The sequence below is a fragment of the Larus michahellis genome, chromosome 4 (assembly GCF_964199755.1).
Source record: "Larus michahellis chromosome 4, bLarMic1.1, whole genome shotgun sequence".
NCBI lineage: Eukaryota > Metazoa > Chordata > Aves > Charadriiformes > Laridae > Larus > Larus michahellis.
This window is the reverse complement of record NC_133899.1, coordinates 72,880,611-72,898,804: the sequence shown is the minus strand read 5'-3', so window position 1 is coordinate 72,898,804 and position 18,194 is coordinate 72,880,611. Positions and strand designations below refer to the sequence as shown.

General features: G+C 41.9%; 2 protein-coding genes across 9 annotated transcripts in view; one reads left to right on the top strand and one right to left on the bottom strand.

Moving 5' to 3' along the window:
• DGLUCY (D-glutamate cyclase) overlaps positions 1 to 4,408 on the bottom strand; it is a 50,312-nt gene extending 45,904 nt beyond the window's left edge. Inside the window, exons 1-2 of one of the 7 annotated variants that reach the window (XM_074585512.1) lie at positions 4,371 to 4,408; positions 1,868 to 2,005 (exon numbers count right to left, since the gene is read on the bottom strand). The gene's annotated coding sequence lies outside the window, so the exon portion shown is untranslated. Of the gene's footprint in view, positions 1 to 1,867; positions 2,006 to 3,782; positions 3,897 to 4,120; positions 4,329 to 4,370 lie in introns of those variants that run through there. The other 6 variants (XM_074585517.1, XM_074585513.1, XM_074585515.1 and 3 more) reach the window with 6 other exon arrangements.
• A 316-nt stretch (positions 4,409 to 4,724) lies between these two features.
• Positions 4,725 to 18,194, top strand: part of RPS6KA5 (ribosomal protein S6 kinase A5) — an 80,715-nt gene continuing 67,245 nt past the window's right edge. The window contains exons 1-2 of one of the 2 annotated variants that reach the window (XM_074585506.1): positions 4,725 to 5,360; positions 17,312 to 17,383. In XM_074585506.1, coding sequence (XP_074441607.1) covers positions 5,288 to 5,360; positions 17,312 to 17,383 — 145 coding nt within the window. In that variant the 5' untranslated portion in view covers positions 4,725 to 5,287. The remainder of the gene's footprint in view (positions 5,361 to 17,311; positions 17,384 to 18,194) is intronic. The other variant, XM_074585508.1, reaches the window with a different exon arrangement.

The following is an 18,194-nucleotide window of genomic DNA, read 5'->3' as shown; positions in this document are numbered from 1 at the left end:
TTTTTCTCTCTCTCATTTCCTCTCTGAAGTCTGTACACTGAGCATTTCAATTTCACCTCAGGCCTCAAACCAGCTTGGCACATCCCCTCTTTTAAAACCAAAAAGGAAATGTTGTGACACTTTTTCTTAAATGAAGTTCAATAATATCTTTCCATGTGGGTATTTCCCACAAGATTTTTTCCCTCCCTCTCTTCACAATTAGCAATGGCAAGTAAATACACATATTTTTGAACAGTTGTGTTGTGGGGTAGAGAAGGGACATCTATCTTTAGAACTGTGTTACTCCATGTTCCCAAACTTGCAGCTCAGCCCAAACACTGAACTGTTGGTTGATTGACCTGCGAGGTTGTTCTTATTGTACACATGAATATGAAAATGCTATTTAAAAAAAAATACATTTACACTATGGAGGGAGAGTGGCTCTGCATTACCCCATGGTTTTTAATTGTTTTTACACAAAGTATTTTCCCTTCTAACACTGGAGAGCTAATTTATTGAATGCACAATTATGCCAAATAATATTTTTTGTTCAGTCTCACACACATAAATGAGTATTTGAAATGCAAAGAACAGACAGTTAAATTGCACTCAGAGCTGCACTTCTAAAAGCACAGTTTACATAGCAAGGGTGGTTTTACTTCTCCAAACTATAAAGGAATCTCCTGCAGACCATTCTCTACTCTGTGTGGGTCTGTAGCCCATCATTGTTTCTGTACTTCCACTTGCCTGCTTTGGCTGCAGGCTCAAGTCAAATTTCCTCCCTCATCTGACCCTATGACTGTCTGCATTGGTGATTTAAATGGTACAAAGGCAGATTCTGACTGCTGGCATGCTTTCAGGAATGGCTGGGCCCCTGACTAGTCCTCTCCCAGACAATGTCCTCGTACAAGTTGGGGTCTAGCATGGCTCAGTAACAGTTTGCCATCTGTATAAATCCAGCAGGCAGTATGGAAAAGGCCACCCTGTTTTGAAGGGGAAAGAATTTAGCTGTGTGCATTCAAGCTATGCCATGCCACTTGCCCTGACACATAAAGACAAGGCCTAATCTGCTTTATTTTCTGGTACAGATGTAGCCTGTATGCTTCCACCTGCCTGTAAATCCTATCTACCCTTAAGGCTGACAAAACTGCATCCTTTTACAAACAACCACAAAGCTATGTGGTGCTGTTTCAAAGACAAAGGTGAGGGAAGTAATGAAACCAGCCCACTATGCCTGGACCACTCCACTGAAGGTCCACTCTTAAATCAAGCACACGACCAAGTTTAATCCTCCACTGCTCCCAAAAGTTCGGTTGAAATAAAAACTTGAGCATAGTCATGTACTCATGGACTACTGACAGGACGTTTAGGATTTCAGTATAAGTATAGCTCTTTTGTCTGTCAAAAGGTGGGATTCTTTCCAAGCATTCCGTAGGGCTGCTTTGCTGTTTCTGGGTATGACACAAGAATCCAACTGCAAAAATATTTTGTTATGTGAAAAACATCAATTTTTTTAAAGGAATGACCATGTTGCTCAGTTATTTTTCCCAAGGTGCAAGCAAATCAGTGGGTCCCTCAGTCATAACAATGAACTTTCAGTTCATGCAATGGTACTTGCCAAGCCCAGTCACAACTTAAATCTAGATATACAGGGTAATCACTGTGTCTTGCTATATGCATAGTCAGCAGCTACCACATAGGATCATTAACCTTGGTTCAATGTTTTAGGGTTAATGCCTCACTCTTTATAGCTGCTTTAGCTGAAATTTAAAAGGAGAAAAGAGAAGGTTTCAGGCTGAGGCAAATTAGCAGATAAAGTCTGTTAAGCTATGAACATCTGAAACCGAGACTACTAGCAACCACAAGATTCATTGCCAGCTTCACTCACACCGAGTGCTAGTAAGGAACAGCGTGGAGTCAGATTTCAGTTTCTCTCTTCTGCAGCTGCCAGGGACAGTTAGTCCAAAGTGTAGGCTAGTAGAGCCGCTGGATGAAATATAGCACCAGTCTCTTCAAAATGTAACATCTGGGACAGAATAATCAGAAGAGGTTGTTAATCTCTGTAAAGAAGAAGTAAAACTGACACTCCCCACTAGTTGTTCAAAGGAGCCATTAGTTACAAAGATGCAAAAATTTAATTGAACAATGAACTTTATCAGCTTATTTTGTATTTTCATTATTTTTCCTTTTGTAATTTAATATTACACTGATGTAGCATTTACTGTCTCTGCAATCGAGAGGCTTCTAAAATCAACTGACAAAAGTTACTGAATCAATTATTTTTCAGTTTGAAAACATCTTTGTGATCAGACTTTCTATATTTATAGCTTTGACGTGATACTGTTGGAAAGGCAGTAACTGGATGGACATTTCAGTGAATTTATGTGTGTATCATATGCTACAAGGAGATACCTCAACAGAACACCTGCAGTGCTTTGTGCTAAACTCCTTCAAAAGTTTTACCAGGAATACTATGAAGCCCTTGGATAGTATTTTTAATTTCTGGGAAGCAAAATAATCCCTAAAGCGCCCTAAAACTGAGGTTTGGTATTTAAACAATTCTATAGTAGGAAGCTCTTTTCAACTTTAAATAGTTCAACCCAATCTCTCTACAGGAAACTGTAGAAATGTGGGTATGTATATATGTACATGCATTTTTTTTATACTTATGTGTACAAACATATACAAAAATATATAATACTGGAATGTAAATAAAAGATTAACAGAAGATGTTAATGGAAGACCCCACCTGGAGTTCTGCGTCCAGCTCTGGGGCCCCCAACATAAGCAGGACATGGACCTGTTGGAGCAGGTCCAGAGGAGGGCCACAAAGATGATCAGAGGGCTGGAGCACCTCTCCTGTGAAGACAGGCTGAGAGAGTTGGGGTTGTTCAGCCTGGAGAAGAGAAGGCTCTGGGGAGACCTTATTGCGGCCTTCCAGTATCTAAAGGGGGCCTACAGGAAAGATGGTGAGGGACTCTTTATTGGGGAGTGTAGTGATAGGACAAGGGGTAATGTTTTTAAACTGAAAAAGGGTAGATTTAGATTGGATATTAGGAAGAAATTTTTTATTGTGAGTGTGGTGACACACTGGAACAGGTTGCCCAGAGAAGCTGTGGATGCCCCATCCCTGGAGGTGCTCAAGGCCAGGACGGATGGGGCTTTGAGCAGCCTGGTCTAGTGGGAGGTGTCCCTGCCCAGGGCAGGGGGGTTGGAACTAGATGATTTTTAAGGTCCCTTCCAACCTAAACCATTCTATGATATTTAAGGTCCCCTCCAATGCTAACCATTCTATGATTTTATTTCACTGATGTTTGATGTACTAGAATCAGACTCTGAGTGAACACAGCTGTTGTATGTGACATGGCATCGTGAACCAGCATCTTGTTATAGTGTCAAAGGACAGGAAACAACCGCATCCAAAAGCGGCAACTCAGAAACTACTGTAACTAAGAAAAGGGGAGAAAAGTGATTTGTGTGACCTGTCTCAAGGAAATGTTGACTACGTTACATGTATCAGATTGCTTCCGAAACGTAACAGACTGAGAGGCTTAAGTGAGATGAACAGGTCTAATATGATTCAAAACACATCTTCCTTAAAACGAGAATCAAAACCGGCTGTCAGGACGGTGTGTCCCAGGCAGCTCGCAGGACCATGTAAAAATGTCCCCAGCGGTGCCCTGTGAGCCGGGTACCTGCGCCCGGCGCCTCCTCCCGCTCCCGCCTCACGCCGAGCCAGGCAACCCCCGGACGAACTCTCCCCGAGCCGCCACAACCAGCACAGACCCTCTTTGCTTTGTCACCTTCCAGCCATCACGAAAGTTGTTTTATCTTCCCGTAAATTCCGTCTCCGCAACGTCCCAAGGCGACGGCGCCGCTGGCTGCCCTGCCGCCGGGTCCCGGACGCCGCCCGCTCCCCCAGCCCGGCCCGCTGGCCCCCCTCCCCGTTCCCCACGAAGGGCGAATGCCGCCTCAGGCGCGCCCGCTGGCCGCAGCCCCCTCAGCCCAGCCCGGCTCCAGGCCTTCGCCCGCCCGCCGCCCGCGCCCCCCGTTTTGCGGGGCCCTGCGCGGCCGGAGCGCGTTATCGCACCGCCGCGGGGCTGTCACCCGGCGCCGAGCGCCGGCCCGAAGGCGGACATACCGACGTGCCGCATCGCACGGCAGCTCGCCGGCTGCCCCAGCCCAGCGAGGCGGCCGAGCCGCGCCGCACGCACGGGCCGCCACTGTGGGCCCGCACACACCGCCCGCGCCGGGCGAGGAGGCGGGGGTTCAGCGGGCGGTCAGGGCCCTGTGGGAACCCCCCCCCGGCCGTCCCTCGCTCCTCCCTGCCCCGTGTCGTTCCCGCGCCCGGGGATCCCCTGCTCCCCCAGCCCGTCGCCTCCCCCTCCTACCGCTGCGAGTGGGTAAGCCCACGGCTGCTCCCCCCCCCCAAGTAAAATGGAACCGGCCCGTAAGCCCAGGGAGGGGCGCCACCGCCCGCTCCCTCGAATGATTGACAGCCCCGTTGGTCAATCAGCACCTTCCCTTTTCTCCAGGCAACCCAGCGCCCGCCCTCAAGCGGGGTCCGGGAGGGAGTGGGAGAGGCGGGCGGGAATGTTTACAAACAAGATCAGGGAGTAGAGGGATTGGGGGGAAGCCGGGGGCGGGGCCAGCGATTGGCGCAGCAGCTGACCCAATGAGAGAGCGCGCCGCTCGGCGGAAGGGCGGGGGGCGGGACCTAGGGCCCTCCCTGCCCAACAGCTGCTGGTGTTCGCGGGCGCGAGCGCCCAATGAGCGCTCAGTGGGGGGAGGGAGGGGGCGCCCTGAGGAACGGCTCCTGCTCAGGCGCTGGCGCCCCCTCCTCCCGGCTCGCCGAGCCTATCCCGGTTGGGCCGCGCTCGGCTCGGCTCGGCTCGGCTCGGCTCGTGTCGGCTCGGCTCGGCTCCGCTCCCTGCCGCTGGGCGGGGAGGGCGGCCGGAGCAAGGGGGAGGGGAGCCGCAAGGACATGGGCCGGCCCTGAGGGCCGGGGAGGGAAGCCGACGTGCGTGTGGCTCCCTGTATCTTAATAACTGTTTGTTGTTGGGTGGTGTGGGGTTTGTGGTTGGTTTTTGGTTTGGTTTTTTTTTTTTTTTAATCCCGTTTTCCCCGAGGCGGAAGGGAGAACAGCCGCCCCCCTCCGCCCCCGGCGCGCCTGCATGGCTCCGCTGCCCCGGGGCGCCCCTGGAAAATAAAATCCGCCTCAGGCCAGGTGACGTCCCCCCACCCGCCTCCGCGCGCACACACACACAGGGGGAGCGGCAGAGGCGGGGGAGCGCCCGCCTGCCAGAACATGGAGGGACCCTCGGGCCCGGCGGAGGAAGGGGAGCTGCCGCTCCTCACCGTCAAGCATGAGCTGAGGAACGGTGAGCGGGGCGGGCCGGGGCGGGGGGTCGAGGCGGGGTGGGGGGTGGGGGGCGGTGAGGAGAGCGCTGCCGCCTGAGGGGAGGGCGGCGGGAAGCGCGGAAGGGGGGCCCGGGCTGCCGGGACGTGGGGAAGAAGTGCTGAGGAAGGAGGTTGAAGGGAGTTGATCGGGACCATGGGGGCCAAATCTCCGGTGCGGGGGCAGAAAAATGAGGGTGAGCTGGAAGACACGGGCAGGAGCGTGTCAGAGGGGGGCCGGGAGGGGAATGTCCCTTCTTTTATTTCTGAAAAAAGTATTTCGGTTGGACTTCTGCGCATTTGGCTCCCCTGTCCCACTTCCCCAGTGGTGTTTGACGCTTTTAAAGGAGATAAGGGTTAGCCATTCTTTTTTATTATTATAATTATTTTATTTGTTTTTATTTTTTTTTAAATTGTGTGTTTGACTTTAATGGCTATGTCCGTATTGGGGGGGGACGGGGACGGGACTGTTTGCTACACTCCTAAATGATGTCGGTTTATGTGACAGCTTTTCTCTGACCTCGGTGAAATGCCGGAATTGTAGGGAGGGGAATGTGCCAACATGTAGCCGCAGAGTTATCTGGCTTTTTAGTCTCTGTATCTTCCTGTAGCTCAGTAGTTACTTGGAGACCCTCTGGAGAAGTAGTTCAACACGTGAAATAAATATGACCTTTCAAGATACAGCAGAAATGCTCAATCGTAGGTTGTTGTGTTGGGGAAGCTCTTTATATAATTTTTTTTTTTAATAGGGACTCTCTGCTTCTCAGAAGTTTCCAGGCAACTTGAATACTGCAGTAAATCTAGATTTTACTGCTCGGTTAGAAGCGCTTTTAAAACATGATCAAGATGTAATAAACACAGAGAATATACTAATTGAGGTGCTATTAACCCGTGCCCTTCGTTCCTTTTCTTTCATCTTCTTTTTTTCTTAATGATGAAGTAAAAGAAAGTATATGATGCTGTTCATCTCAGGAGTTTGGGGGAACACCTCCTCCCTCGGGTTACTGTAGTCGACATTGGCTGATGGGCCGATGGGGAAAGCAGGTGATGGTGCTGGGTCTCTTTGGTTGCACTCAGCCTACTGTCCCCCTGTCACTCGGGTCTAGGGGCACAGTGGAGGTGCCCCAGCGGAATGTAGCTATCACTGCAGCTTAAAAAAAAAAAAAAAAAAAAAAGGCGCTCTTCCTGATAGCTACGCAGAAACCAAACGGACTGTAGTTTCCTTCTTTCAAGAAGCAGCAAGAGAGCTGGTGGAAAACATACTTGTCTCTTCGGGTGTTGCTAGATTTCAGTGTGCAGGAGAAAAAGAGGTAGGGACAAGGGAAGTGGAACACATTTATTGTGTGTATTTACCCAGCTACGTCTAGGTTTCTTTTATAGAAGTTGAGACAGCACATATCCTCTGTGAGATAGTTATTTAAAGATAGTTTGAAGAATAAACACATTCATATAAACTAGACAAAGAGCTGTCTAATATAGCCTAAGAGCAATTTTCATTTTGATCCTGATTTTAAAGCTTTGTAGATTCAGGAAGTACCGCTACTTGCTTTTAATTTAAAAATTCTTAAGCTTGTTCATGTCTTCTTGAGCTTCTGAAGTTCAGCTTAATAGGAATCAATTACTTCTCCCCTTCTCATTCTCTTCTCCTTATTAAGTATTTAGAAAACTCTGCTTTCTGAAAAATGCTTTCTAGCAATGGCTTTTCTATTTCTGGTGCATTAGGGTGGAGGAGGGAGCTGCTCTGTCATGTACTCCTGGGAGACTCCTACTCCTGAAGGTGTCAATAGTGTCATCACTATGCAAGACATATCAAGATACAGTTTCAGAACTTGTCTCTATACAATGCACAAAGATATGATAATTTGAGGAGAAAAACTGCAGTCAGCCTCTGTTGATATAGAAATATATAAATAATCTGTAGAGTACTTTGGATATTTTTCTTAGGTTTTTTTGCACTGGGTCTGGCTGTGTGGGTGCCTAGCTGCTGGCTAGGGTCAACCCACCACAGTTTTAAAGCATGCAGCATGATTATTTACTTTTGCCTCATTTTGGGAAAGAGGGTAAGGGGACATGCAAGAACTAGAACTGGAGCCACAGGATCTTTGTTGTTCTTAAATACTGAGGTTGTATACCATTAATATCCTTTTAATGTACGATTTGTTTAGATTCTAGTGTTCCCCTCCTCTCTGCGTTGTTTCTTTGATGTTGCTAGCTCTGTGACTAATTGAATGATTTAGAATTACATATCGAAAGCAGCTGTCATCGGATGAAAAAGAGGTCAGTCTCCACAGTGCTTTGAAAGAGTGCACTATTGTGGTAGAAATAATGGCTTCTTTGAGAAGGGAGTGTCTCATTTTCATGTTGTGGAAGTTGTTGCTTGAACCTCTTGATAACAAACTCAAAGTACAAAGAATTAGGCATTCAGATCAACTAAATGCGGGTGAACCTACAGTTATACTTTGCATTTGGAATTATGTGACCCTTGGAATTGCTCTAAAAATATTAAACTAGTTAGAGACAGACATTGATTATGGTCAACCGAGTACGTGAACATACTATAAAACTTGAATTTAAGATTAAATGAGTGTCTTCAAGAATGAAACAGATGATTGTTGTTACCTTCCAGCAAGTATTGCAGCATATGAAAATACACAGTTAGAGCATATGCAGTGCTATTTCTCCCAGTTGATTGTTAACCCTGTCATACCATGGTTTGACATCTTTTAAACTTTGACTTTGAAATTACAGTGCTGGCTTTGATTTGTAGGGTCAACCTTAATTTTAGCTCTGCATCCCATATTCTTAGGGCCCTGAGACTCTTCTGTTGCGTGACCAAAAAGCAATTGCAGAAAAAACATCACTTCATAGGCATGTAGATTGGGTCCGTGATAGGGAAGGAACTGTGGTGCATAATACTTGAGTGCCTCTATGAGATGCCATGTGATTTGCTGTATTACAAATACTGGGCACCGCTCTGTGTATATCTATTTTATTTTAATGATGCAAAGAATCAGAATGTCGGGAAACTGTAAGCATGCACGTGCTTCAGTGATTGTTCCTTCAGTTGGTTATTTTGCAGATTAGATACAGCAGTGTCTTTTAGGACACATTTCAGTTAATAATGATTTTCTCCTAATATATTTAGCAAGCTGTTTTTTTTTCCTTTCTTTTCCTGTCACACGAATCGCTTCTTCTTGACAGAAACCTCACAATTTAGCCACTTCAGAATAGTCACCATCTTTCTCTTCTCACTTTGGGAAGGAAATGAGATTTTTGGGAAAGTGGAATCACCTTTTCAGGAAGAAGAAGAAGAAAAATATGTCAAAGATCAAATAGTAGGAAGTGGTAACTTTCTCACTGAAGCTCTCCAGTGAAAATAATAAGAAAATTAAACTTTCTGCAGCATCTGTTTTTGGAATCTTATAAAGGGAAAGGTTTTATTTTTGAAGGCTAAACTCAGAGTTAGTACAACTTCTAATCTTTTTGGAGACCTAAGAAGTTATTATTTACAGTGAAAAAAGAATATTGTTGCCTCTTCACATTTTGTTTCCTAGTAATGCCATATAACTGAACAATAGCAAATGTAAAGCCTATTAGAGGAAAAATTTTTATGTGATAGGGAAGGGTATGGGTAGAGAGAGAAAGACTTGTGATGTAGGAAGGTAAGAAGGAAACAGAACCGTTAACAGTGAGATTTCCTCCCCAACACACACACCTCCTGTTGGTTTCTGTCTTAGCTCTTGGTTTTGGGGTGGGGGGAAGTGATCAAAGGATCCTGAGCCTTCAGTGTATGTGACTAGGCAGCGAGTCGACCATCTTGCAGCATACATGTGCGCTCTCTGCTTTGCCCAGTGAGAGGCAGAGATTAGCAAAACTGGGATCTTGAAGGGAACTTTGAGACATTCCATGAATGTGTGGGCGATAGGCAGTATATATGTTGTTTGCTTTGCTTTAAGATGTTGTTCTTGTCCTTTTGGCAAGTCCATTTTGAAGAGGATACTGGATTCATTTTAATGCTATCATAAACTTTAGACTAAAGAACTTGTTTTACTTTTCCATTTGTCTGACTGTAACACATGACATGCGAAAAGGCATATATAGCCCAGAAGTCAATGTAGCAATGGTCTGCAGGGCTCCAGAGGCAGAGGAATTTGGAACTTCCACTTGGGTCAAACAATCTAACTTATAATTCAGTATGAAACTATAAAAGGCTTCGGACAATAAGTACAAGGACTACCTGAAGGATTTAATATTGCAAATTTTTAGTTACCCCTTCTTGAATGAGAACTTAAGCTAGAATGGATTTATTTGTAAACTGTAAAGTTCATGTTTCATCATAAGTCATTGTGAAAATTCCTATGGCTAAAAACCATGTTAAATCAAACATTAAATAGAGTATTCAGTGTTTGCTACGGAGCTACACCTGGCAGCTTTACAATATTCTATTTTTTAATTTCTTAGAGGAAACTTTTTTATGAAAGTTTAAAGATACTTTTTTAATGATATTTTCAGTAAGACACTTTTTTTTTATATGACTCTCTACTAGTTCTGTATATTGTTTAGAGATCAGGATATATTAATAGTTGAATATTTCAAAGCTTGGATTGCTTTTACTTCTACTCTTCTCTTTTTGAGCACTAAAATATGTTCTCATATTGCTGTGGTAGGTATGAAGAGTGTTTTAAGAGAGTAAGTTCATGAATCATCCTTAATAAAACTTAAATCTCTGGATTTTACTCTTTACAGAATCGATATCTTTTAAAAATGTTTTGTAGTCTAGGAATTTATTGTTATTTATCTTCTGGTAACTATGATAAGCGTTGATTATGGAGGGGAGGAGGAATATCTCCTCCTGGTTATGAAGAAGAATGACTATTGATCTGTTGTTTGCTTTTTTCCAGGCTTTGGAATCTAACAAACCTGGCTTAAATTATCTGTAAAAGGGACTGGTACCATTGCTCATTTTGCTCTCATTGCTTCAGTGACAGTCTATGAAATGTCTAATGTAAATGGGGACTAGTAGTTGCAATCTTCCTTGTCAGCCTGTTTAGCTTTGTTCCAGTGAACCATTCTATGATCCTATGATTCTAAATATGATGGCTTAAAAGCTTATGCTGAATTCCACAAAAGAGTTAGGAGAATTATATGCCACTTAAGTGCAGTTTGGGATTTTATTCAGGAGGCAATTCAGAAAACATTCTCTGAAGTTGCTTAGACTTAAAAGGAAGCCTGGGTATCTGAGGGTGTGATTTTCAGCTATATGCTTCATGTAAATATTTCTATTGGATCCCCTCCATTGCTTGGCATCATTTGATGTCTTATGGTAAACATTCTTTCTTTCTCTCTCCCTCTCTTTTTTTTTTTTTTTTAACCCTTATACAATCCTAATGATGAGGTGCAAGCTCTGCTAACATTTCTTTACTTCTGACTCATTCTGTAGATAGGCAGATGGCCTGGTTTATGAAGGACTCGCCTTATACACAGTCACTTTACTTGTTTTTGTGTTTTGCTTTGAGATCTATTGTGACTGTTTCCTCTTTCCAATTTTTGTTGACATCTGTAAATATTTTATGCTGGCTTCGACAGATGGTTATAAAAGCTTAATCTGAGAAAGGGTAATTCTGAAGATAATTCTTAAATTTCCCGGTTAGTGTCTGTATAAGCTAATATGTAAGTACGCTCCATCCAAATTTAAATTGTCAGTTGCTCTTCTTTTGTTCATAAATTAATCTACATTCTGTTACTTTCAACAGTGTGTCCAAAGTGCCTGTGTTTGAATAAAGTGTATTTTTTTTTTTGAAGTGTGGTACTGATTTCTGGTGATCAAGAAGATCAAAGTTGATTCATACCTTGTACTTAGATGTAATTTTTTGCTTGAAAAGGTATGCACAGTCTTTAGATATCTGTTATTTTGATCTGACTATTTTGTCTCTGTCCAGCATTAGATTATATATAGCAACTTTATTCATTAGCATCTTGCCTAATTACACTTGGGTTTTTTTGGCTATTATGTGATCTATAGTGTTACTGTACGTTAAGCTTCTAGCTAACCATGGAGGTGCTTCTAGGTTGAATCTTAGTGACCTCATAGTGATTCATCTCACAGTAATGAAAAGCCTCATAGCAAAATTGCCTCTGAAATAGCAAAAGGGCTACTGCTGATGGATGCAAATGGATCTTAACATGGAATATTTTCCAATTCTGACTGCTGTGGGTCTGGATTGTTAATCTCAGATGTCCACGCTTTTATCTTTAATTCAGTTTCTGATGTACAAATGATAACTTTGGTGGGATAGTCTTCTGCAGCTTCAGTCTGTTTTCATAATGGTAATGATTGTTTCCTGTCATGTTTCCCACAGCATTTCATGCTTCTGAATTTCCACATACTGTATTCTGCTTAGCTAGTACTTCATAGGTCTTTGTCATCTTTAGCTGTGCAAAGTTTTGGCTTTCAGGCCTTCTAGAATGGGATCAGCAGCTTTGTGAGATCATCAGTTTTTTTTCAGTTCACATGGTTTTCTCCTTAAGCATCTTATATTGTAGAGAATGAACACTTGTCACCCTGCCTTAGTTGAGAGTTCAGAGTAACATGAATTGCATTTTCTCTTCTTTGATGCGAGTTCAGAACTGTATTCATGTTTTATTTTTGCTCTAAATTCCTTTTTGGCCTAAGAAAAATGCAGGTAGTCCTTGAGATGATACGCTTTTTAAACTCCATTTTAAGTTTGTAGGATAGTTCCCTCTCCTGATTAAATGGTACTCTTGTTCAGGGACCTGACAATTACTAGTTGGTGATCTGTCAGATTTCAAGGACTCTGGAATATTTTTCACTTCCCTTCACAAATAGTTCTCTAGATGTATTTTCTTCAATGTCTAACAAGCAATAATTGTGTGGTTTCTGTTATGCGGTGGGTTTGTGTTTTTTTTTTTTTGTTGTGTGTTTTTCCCCCCTTTCCCCTCCCCAAAAGCAATGTGCTAGTTTTGTTTAATTTCAAGGAAAAACACCCACTCTTCACTCTATGTAAGGGATAATCTCAAGTTTGTGTTCATATAACTTTCAAAACAGCATCGTTCTTTGTTGCTGTGTCTTAAAAAAGGACATCTGTTATGTGAGTGGAGATGGGCTGTTCTCGGAAGTAACAGGTTAGAATCAAGTCGATCTTGGTACCAGGCATTGGACACGTAATTGTTTGAAATATTGCACCATGTCTTTTCTCCTGTTTTCCTTCTTGCTTTCTCTATTCTGCTTTAGATTGCCTGAGGTTCATTGTTCTGTTCGATAAAACGGCAGAGCTGGTCTCATGTTGCAGAAAACAGCAGAGACAAGTCACAGCTTTCAGGCAGAGCTTGTCTTTGAAGGTTGCTTGATCTAGTTCAGTAGAGGAAGCTCTAGTTTAGTCTGTCTGCTTCCAAACCTATCTGCAGCGGAGTCCAGAAACAGAGGGCACGGTGCATTTTAACTTGAAAACAATACTGTTGAAATATTATTTCTTAAGATCACAAAAGTACAGTTAAAAGCAAATAGAGTCATTACACAGTAGCAGCTTGCATGGCTCTTAGTTCACACTTGGTTGTCTTAAAGTTCAGGTATAGCGCAGGCAACAGTTGTGTTTATTATGTCATCTGGAGATCCTCCATCAAGAAGAAATATTTTGTTCTGGTTCCCAGAGTTAAACAGACTGTCCTACTTCCAGGGGGCTGAGAATGACAGTACTGATCTCCACGCATTAATGTCCCTGCATGCAGGGGTTTGCCTTCTCAGTGGGAATATTTCTAGATATTTGCTTTCTTTTTGCTTTCGGAGGTGATAATTACAACCAGTACCACTATTTCCTCTTTGTTTTTTATGGATGCTATGATGTCTTGGCCTTTCCCTTTAGTCTTTGTTTCTGGGTTGATCTGTTGTATGCAGCTGAAGGCAACAGTGAGATACTCTCCTTCTAATGTTGGGCCAGTGCTGATTACTGTGGACTAGAGTAGAAAAATCTATAAATGGAAGCTTTTTCTAATTGTGCACCTATGCAGTTAACTTATCTCCCAGAAGGTGCTGTCAGCTTACTGCTTTTTTTTTTTTCAAGATGTACCACCATCCTTTATACTGCTATGTCACATGTTCATCCTGTTGAGCTCTTGATAGATACTTGTCTTCATGCGGGTTGCACAGGCAGTTGCTGGGTCAGTTTCTGACACCTGTCCCAGCATGGTGATGCCCGTGGGGTGGGAGAAGCTTTTCACTGTCCTGTCAGTGATGGTAGGAGTAGTGGCCTTCTTGTTGCAGTCCTTTAAAGCCTCTCAAACTTGTGGAAAGTGTTGCTTGTGAAAGGTCCTCCAGCAGTGGTCATTTGGGTTCCTGGGGTCACTGGAGAATAGAATAACTAATCTTTGGGGATTTATGCTCCTGAAAGCAAGTTGAAGGAAATGTCAGTATAACAACTTTTGTTCTGGAGAAACTGTACCTCAGCTAAAATGTCGAAAAGTGCTGTGCCTGGTTTCAGCAGATGAAGACAAAGAACTGCTCTAGCAGTGTCATTGGAAAGAATGTGGCACAGACACATTCAGCTTGCTTTTCTTGGGGTATGACTTCAGAGATGGACTGAGTGCAGCAACTGAGGTTGCTGGAGCAAGCCATTGCCAGCTGTGGGAACGCTGGGAGAAGCACTTTCTGGGAATTGTTAATCTTTTCTTGTAGCTTTGAAGATCTAGTTTGGTGTTTTGTTTTTGTTTTTATTAAGGATAATTCTACTTCTTGCTGTATAGGGAGTAATTCTGAGAGAGAGTTTGAATGTCTCAAGTGTCCTGTCATACCTCTACGTGTCATGCAACACCTTTTAGCTATCTGATCTTGTGGGATGGCTCTTTTCCTCAGTCTAATGCAAAAAGAATGAGGTGGGATTTATTTTATAGTGATCACATGTTTGTTTTTGATGTAGTTTTCCCCTTTTACTATGAAAATAATGTTACAGTAACTTTCAAGATATTTAATTTTGGTTTTTTTAGGATAAGGCAATTAAATTTCCTAAATGGGAGTAAAAATGGGATTAAGTGGATCATGCAAAACTACAGCTCACATTGAAACAAGTACATAATAATTCAAACTAGGTATCACTCAGCTTTTTACTGTGTAACCTCATTAAAGTTGGAAAGGTTTTACTAATGTTACTGAATATGGAATGCAAGTTAAATTGAGTTTATGGTACAGTTTAGATTAATGGATTGAGTTTAGGACTTCGTCTCTTTTTAGGACTATATACAGCACTACAAATCTTCAGCATGTTATCAGAGATGCAATATTTCTGTGTTCCACTCTCTGTCTTCCTATTCAGTTCCAAAAGTATGGCAGAATTAAATGACTATTCTGCTTTCTAGAAGAGTGTTTAATTGAAAAGCTTTCTGCTGACAGCTCTTAAAGGATGTGAGATGGTAAAACCTTTCTGGAGTACTCCATAATGGAAGATCCAAATCAGTAGATTTTTCAGTGAAAAATTTCTTCCCACTCTGAATTCACCACTTACTTAGCTAGTATCCAGAGCATTTCTGCGTCCTCAATCTCTTCATTGACAACTGCTACTTCATTAAAACTGTGGACACTCTAGCCCTGGTCTCTTTAGGGTAGTCCCTGAATCCTGCTGTCCCTGTCAGGAAAGACACTGTTTTGGAACTGTGTATGTTGAGTACCATTCTCAGCACTTGTTAAGAAGAGTAATAAGTAATATTAAGTTGCTTCAAGACAGACTGCTATCTGACTGTGACACGATTTACAGTAATTATATAGACACTAACTCAGTCTAGCCTTACCTGCTATTACTCCTTCCTTGGCACACGAGTGCATCTTCCTTACTGCTGACTTCAGCGATGACTGTGATGTAGCACTAGCAACAGTATTTATTCTATTTGCAGTGAAAATTGTACAGTAAGCTTCACTTCACGTTGTGTGATGCACGTTGTCTCATTGATTTGTTAATGATTCTGGTACTGTCTTGTCTAATATGCGTTATTAAAATGGAACTGATCACAAAAGTAACATTTCTCTAATAATAATTTCACTGTGCTGTGTGTTGGGGTTTTTTTGTCTCTTTTTGTTCCTGTTACATCAGTATTAGAAAAGCTTGTAGATTCCCTCAGATTTGCAAAAATTTTCATGTGTACTTCTGTTTGTACAAGAAAAAATCCTGAAAGCTCTTTTAGACTTTCTAATCTCTCAGTAATTCCAAGTGACCTCTCTGCACTTATTCCAAGATCGATTAATCCCTAATAAAGATGAATGATAAGAACTGACAATAGTATTTTAGATGAGATTTCATCCATCAGTGACTTGCATGAGAGCACTAATGTTACCCTGTCCCAACTAGATGCATTTTGTGTATGTGTATAGATTCCTAGGATTATTGGAATAAGGCACGAATTTGCTTTTTCATTTATTTAATGCTTGGATTTTTTATACTTGTTCCTCCTTTGCAGAGAGATATTTTTTTGCGAAGCTTTAAGTTCTCGAGTTGTTGAGTTGCTGCAGTTCTGTGAATGGAGATAAACTATACATTTCAATAGTTAATTCAGGAAGCACACTGTCTTCATAAAGTTTCTTAGAAATATCAAACCCAATGAGAATTTCTGTTCAATGGCATCTCCTATCAAAGAGTTTTCCTCTTTTGGTTAAGAGATCCCTCCAAGTGTTGAAGGCCAGGTTGGATGGGGCTTTGAGCAGCCTGGTCTAGTGGGAGGCATCCCTGCCCACGGCAGGATGGTTGGAACTAGATGATCTTTAAGGTCCCTTCTAACTCTAACCATTCTATGACTTATACTTGAAATCTGTGGTTCTGTTCCTGAAAGCATCTTGCACATCTTTCCTAAGCTTTTTTTTTTTTTAAACTAGCCTTTAAACATACAGTTTGGCTTGAAGTTGCTCTTTAAGAGGTATTCTTTTAGCAGCCATGCCAGCCTCTGCAGCTTGATGCTGCATCCTCAATTTTTCTAGTGAAACTCTTTATGCAGCTGTGGATCAGGGAACTGAAATTGGTTAAGAAAAATCAAACTTAGTTGCTTTTTTGCCTTACTGCTTTTGACTTGGATCATTTTAATGAGCAACTTTGCTGAATGGCCTGTGGTCATAGTGTTGCAAATGGATGGATAGTATTAGGATAGGAATGAAAGAGAGAAAAAATGGGAACTGCTTAAAGCTTTCTTTTAGCAGCTTATGAAAGAAAAAACCCCACCCCAAAGCAACAACACACCAACCTACCACAATTCCTTTTTAAAATAGGGCTCTTTACTTTCCTGCTTAGAAAAATGTCCGTTAGACAAAAAAAAAAATCCTCAGTAGTATAGATTAGTACAAATGTAGGACCCCCTTCCTCCCAAACTCACCAACAAATGAAACAACTTTGTAGCAGTTCTGATTTTTACAGACTCGTTGGTTACATAGACTCAAGGTCTTTCCTACTTGATAGCAGTGGAGAGTCTTTATAGGTTTAGGGATCCCATGTTAAAAGCATGTGAATAAGTTATTGGAGCTCTGTTTGTCATCCCGGGCACCATATAATCCAAGAACACGAGGGTATTTAGGCTGCTATGGGTAAGGGATTACTTGATTGCTGTCTATAGCTATGCGATTAGAGATTACAGACAAGGTGAAATTTGACTCTTTAAAGAGGTGCCCAGTGATGAGATGAAAGTCAGTGTATACAAGCTAGATGGGCATCAGTTATTATTCTGTGATTTTTATACTTCTGGGAACACCGACGGCAGCAAGAAAATTGATCTCCCTGGCTTTTCCAATTAAAAGAATACAGTATGCGAGTGGAATGCCCTTTTAGTGTTGCTTATGTGGTTCATCTTGTTTTTTCAAGTAAAAACTTGTTTTTACTGAAGCTGTACTAAAATGTCAGAATGATGTTTGTGTACTACATGTCTGATGTGATTTTTTTTTTTTTCCCTTCAGCAAATTTGACAGGCCACGCAGAGAAAGTTGGCATTGAAAACTTTGAACTCCTGAAAGTTCTTGGAACAGGGGGTAAGATGCACTATTTTTTTCTAAACTGAATGTTGGAGCATTACTCTTAAGTATAGTTTTTTTTTCTAGTTGAGATTTTGGTAATTGGAACATTCTTTAAGAAGATATATCACTTTTATATTGCATAGCATGATTTTCCTCACTTTTTTTCTCAGAAATATTGTGCAAAATTAGAGGTCACATGTTCTAGCTTACAGCACTTCTGAAGATGCACTTTTTCCCAAAAAAAAAAAAAAAAGGAAAATAAATGTCTTGAGATTTGTGACAATTTAATACAGTTTGTGAAAAATCTGGTCTAAGTTAAGGCATGATCTTGATAATTTAATTAAATTTTCAGACTATCTTTTCATGAATTTCTGGAAAAAACAGTAATGTTTGTACATTGTTGAATAGGATGCTCCACTCATTAACTGTATGTTTTAGAGTTGGCATTGGCTCTTGTAGTCTCTTTATGTCCTATTCAAATACCAGTAATTTTTAAGATGGAAAATACTCACTTTTGTATTATGGATTTGAGCACAGTGTTGGAGGTTTGTAGGATTTTGTAGGATTGCTGACTGTAACCAATAAAAAAAGCTTTCTTTTCCCCTTTGTTGAAGGAATACACACAGAGGCCCGTACACAGACCAAAAGTAATGGCTTTTATACTTCTTAATGTGTTTACACATTTTTTTTGTCAGTATTAACATTGGATGCAGTGTTGAGTAGATTGGGATAATCATGAAGGTGGACTATCATCAAAGTCTGTAGAAGGTATAAATTAGGATATTAAATTTTGGGTGTTATCAGCCGTTAATGGTTATCAGTGAGG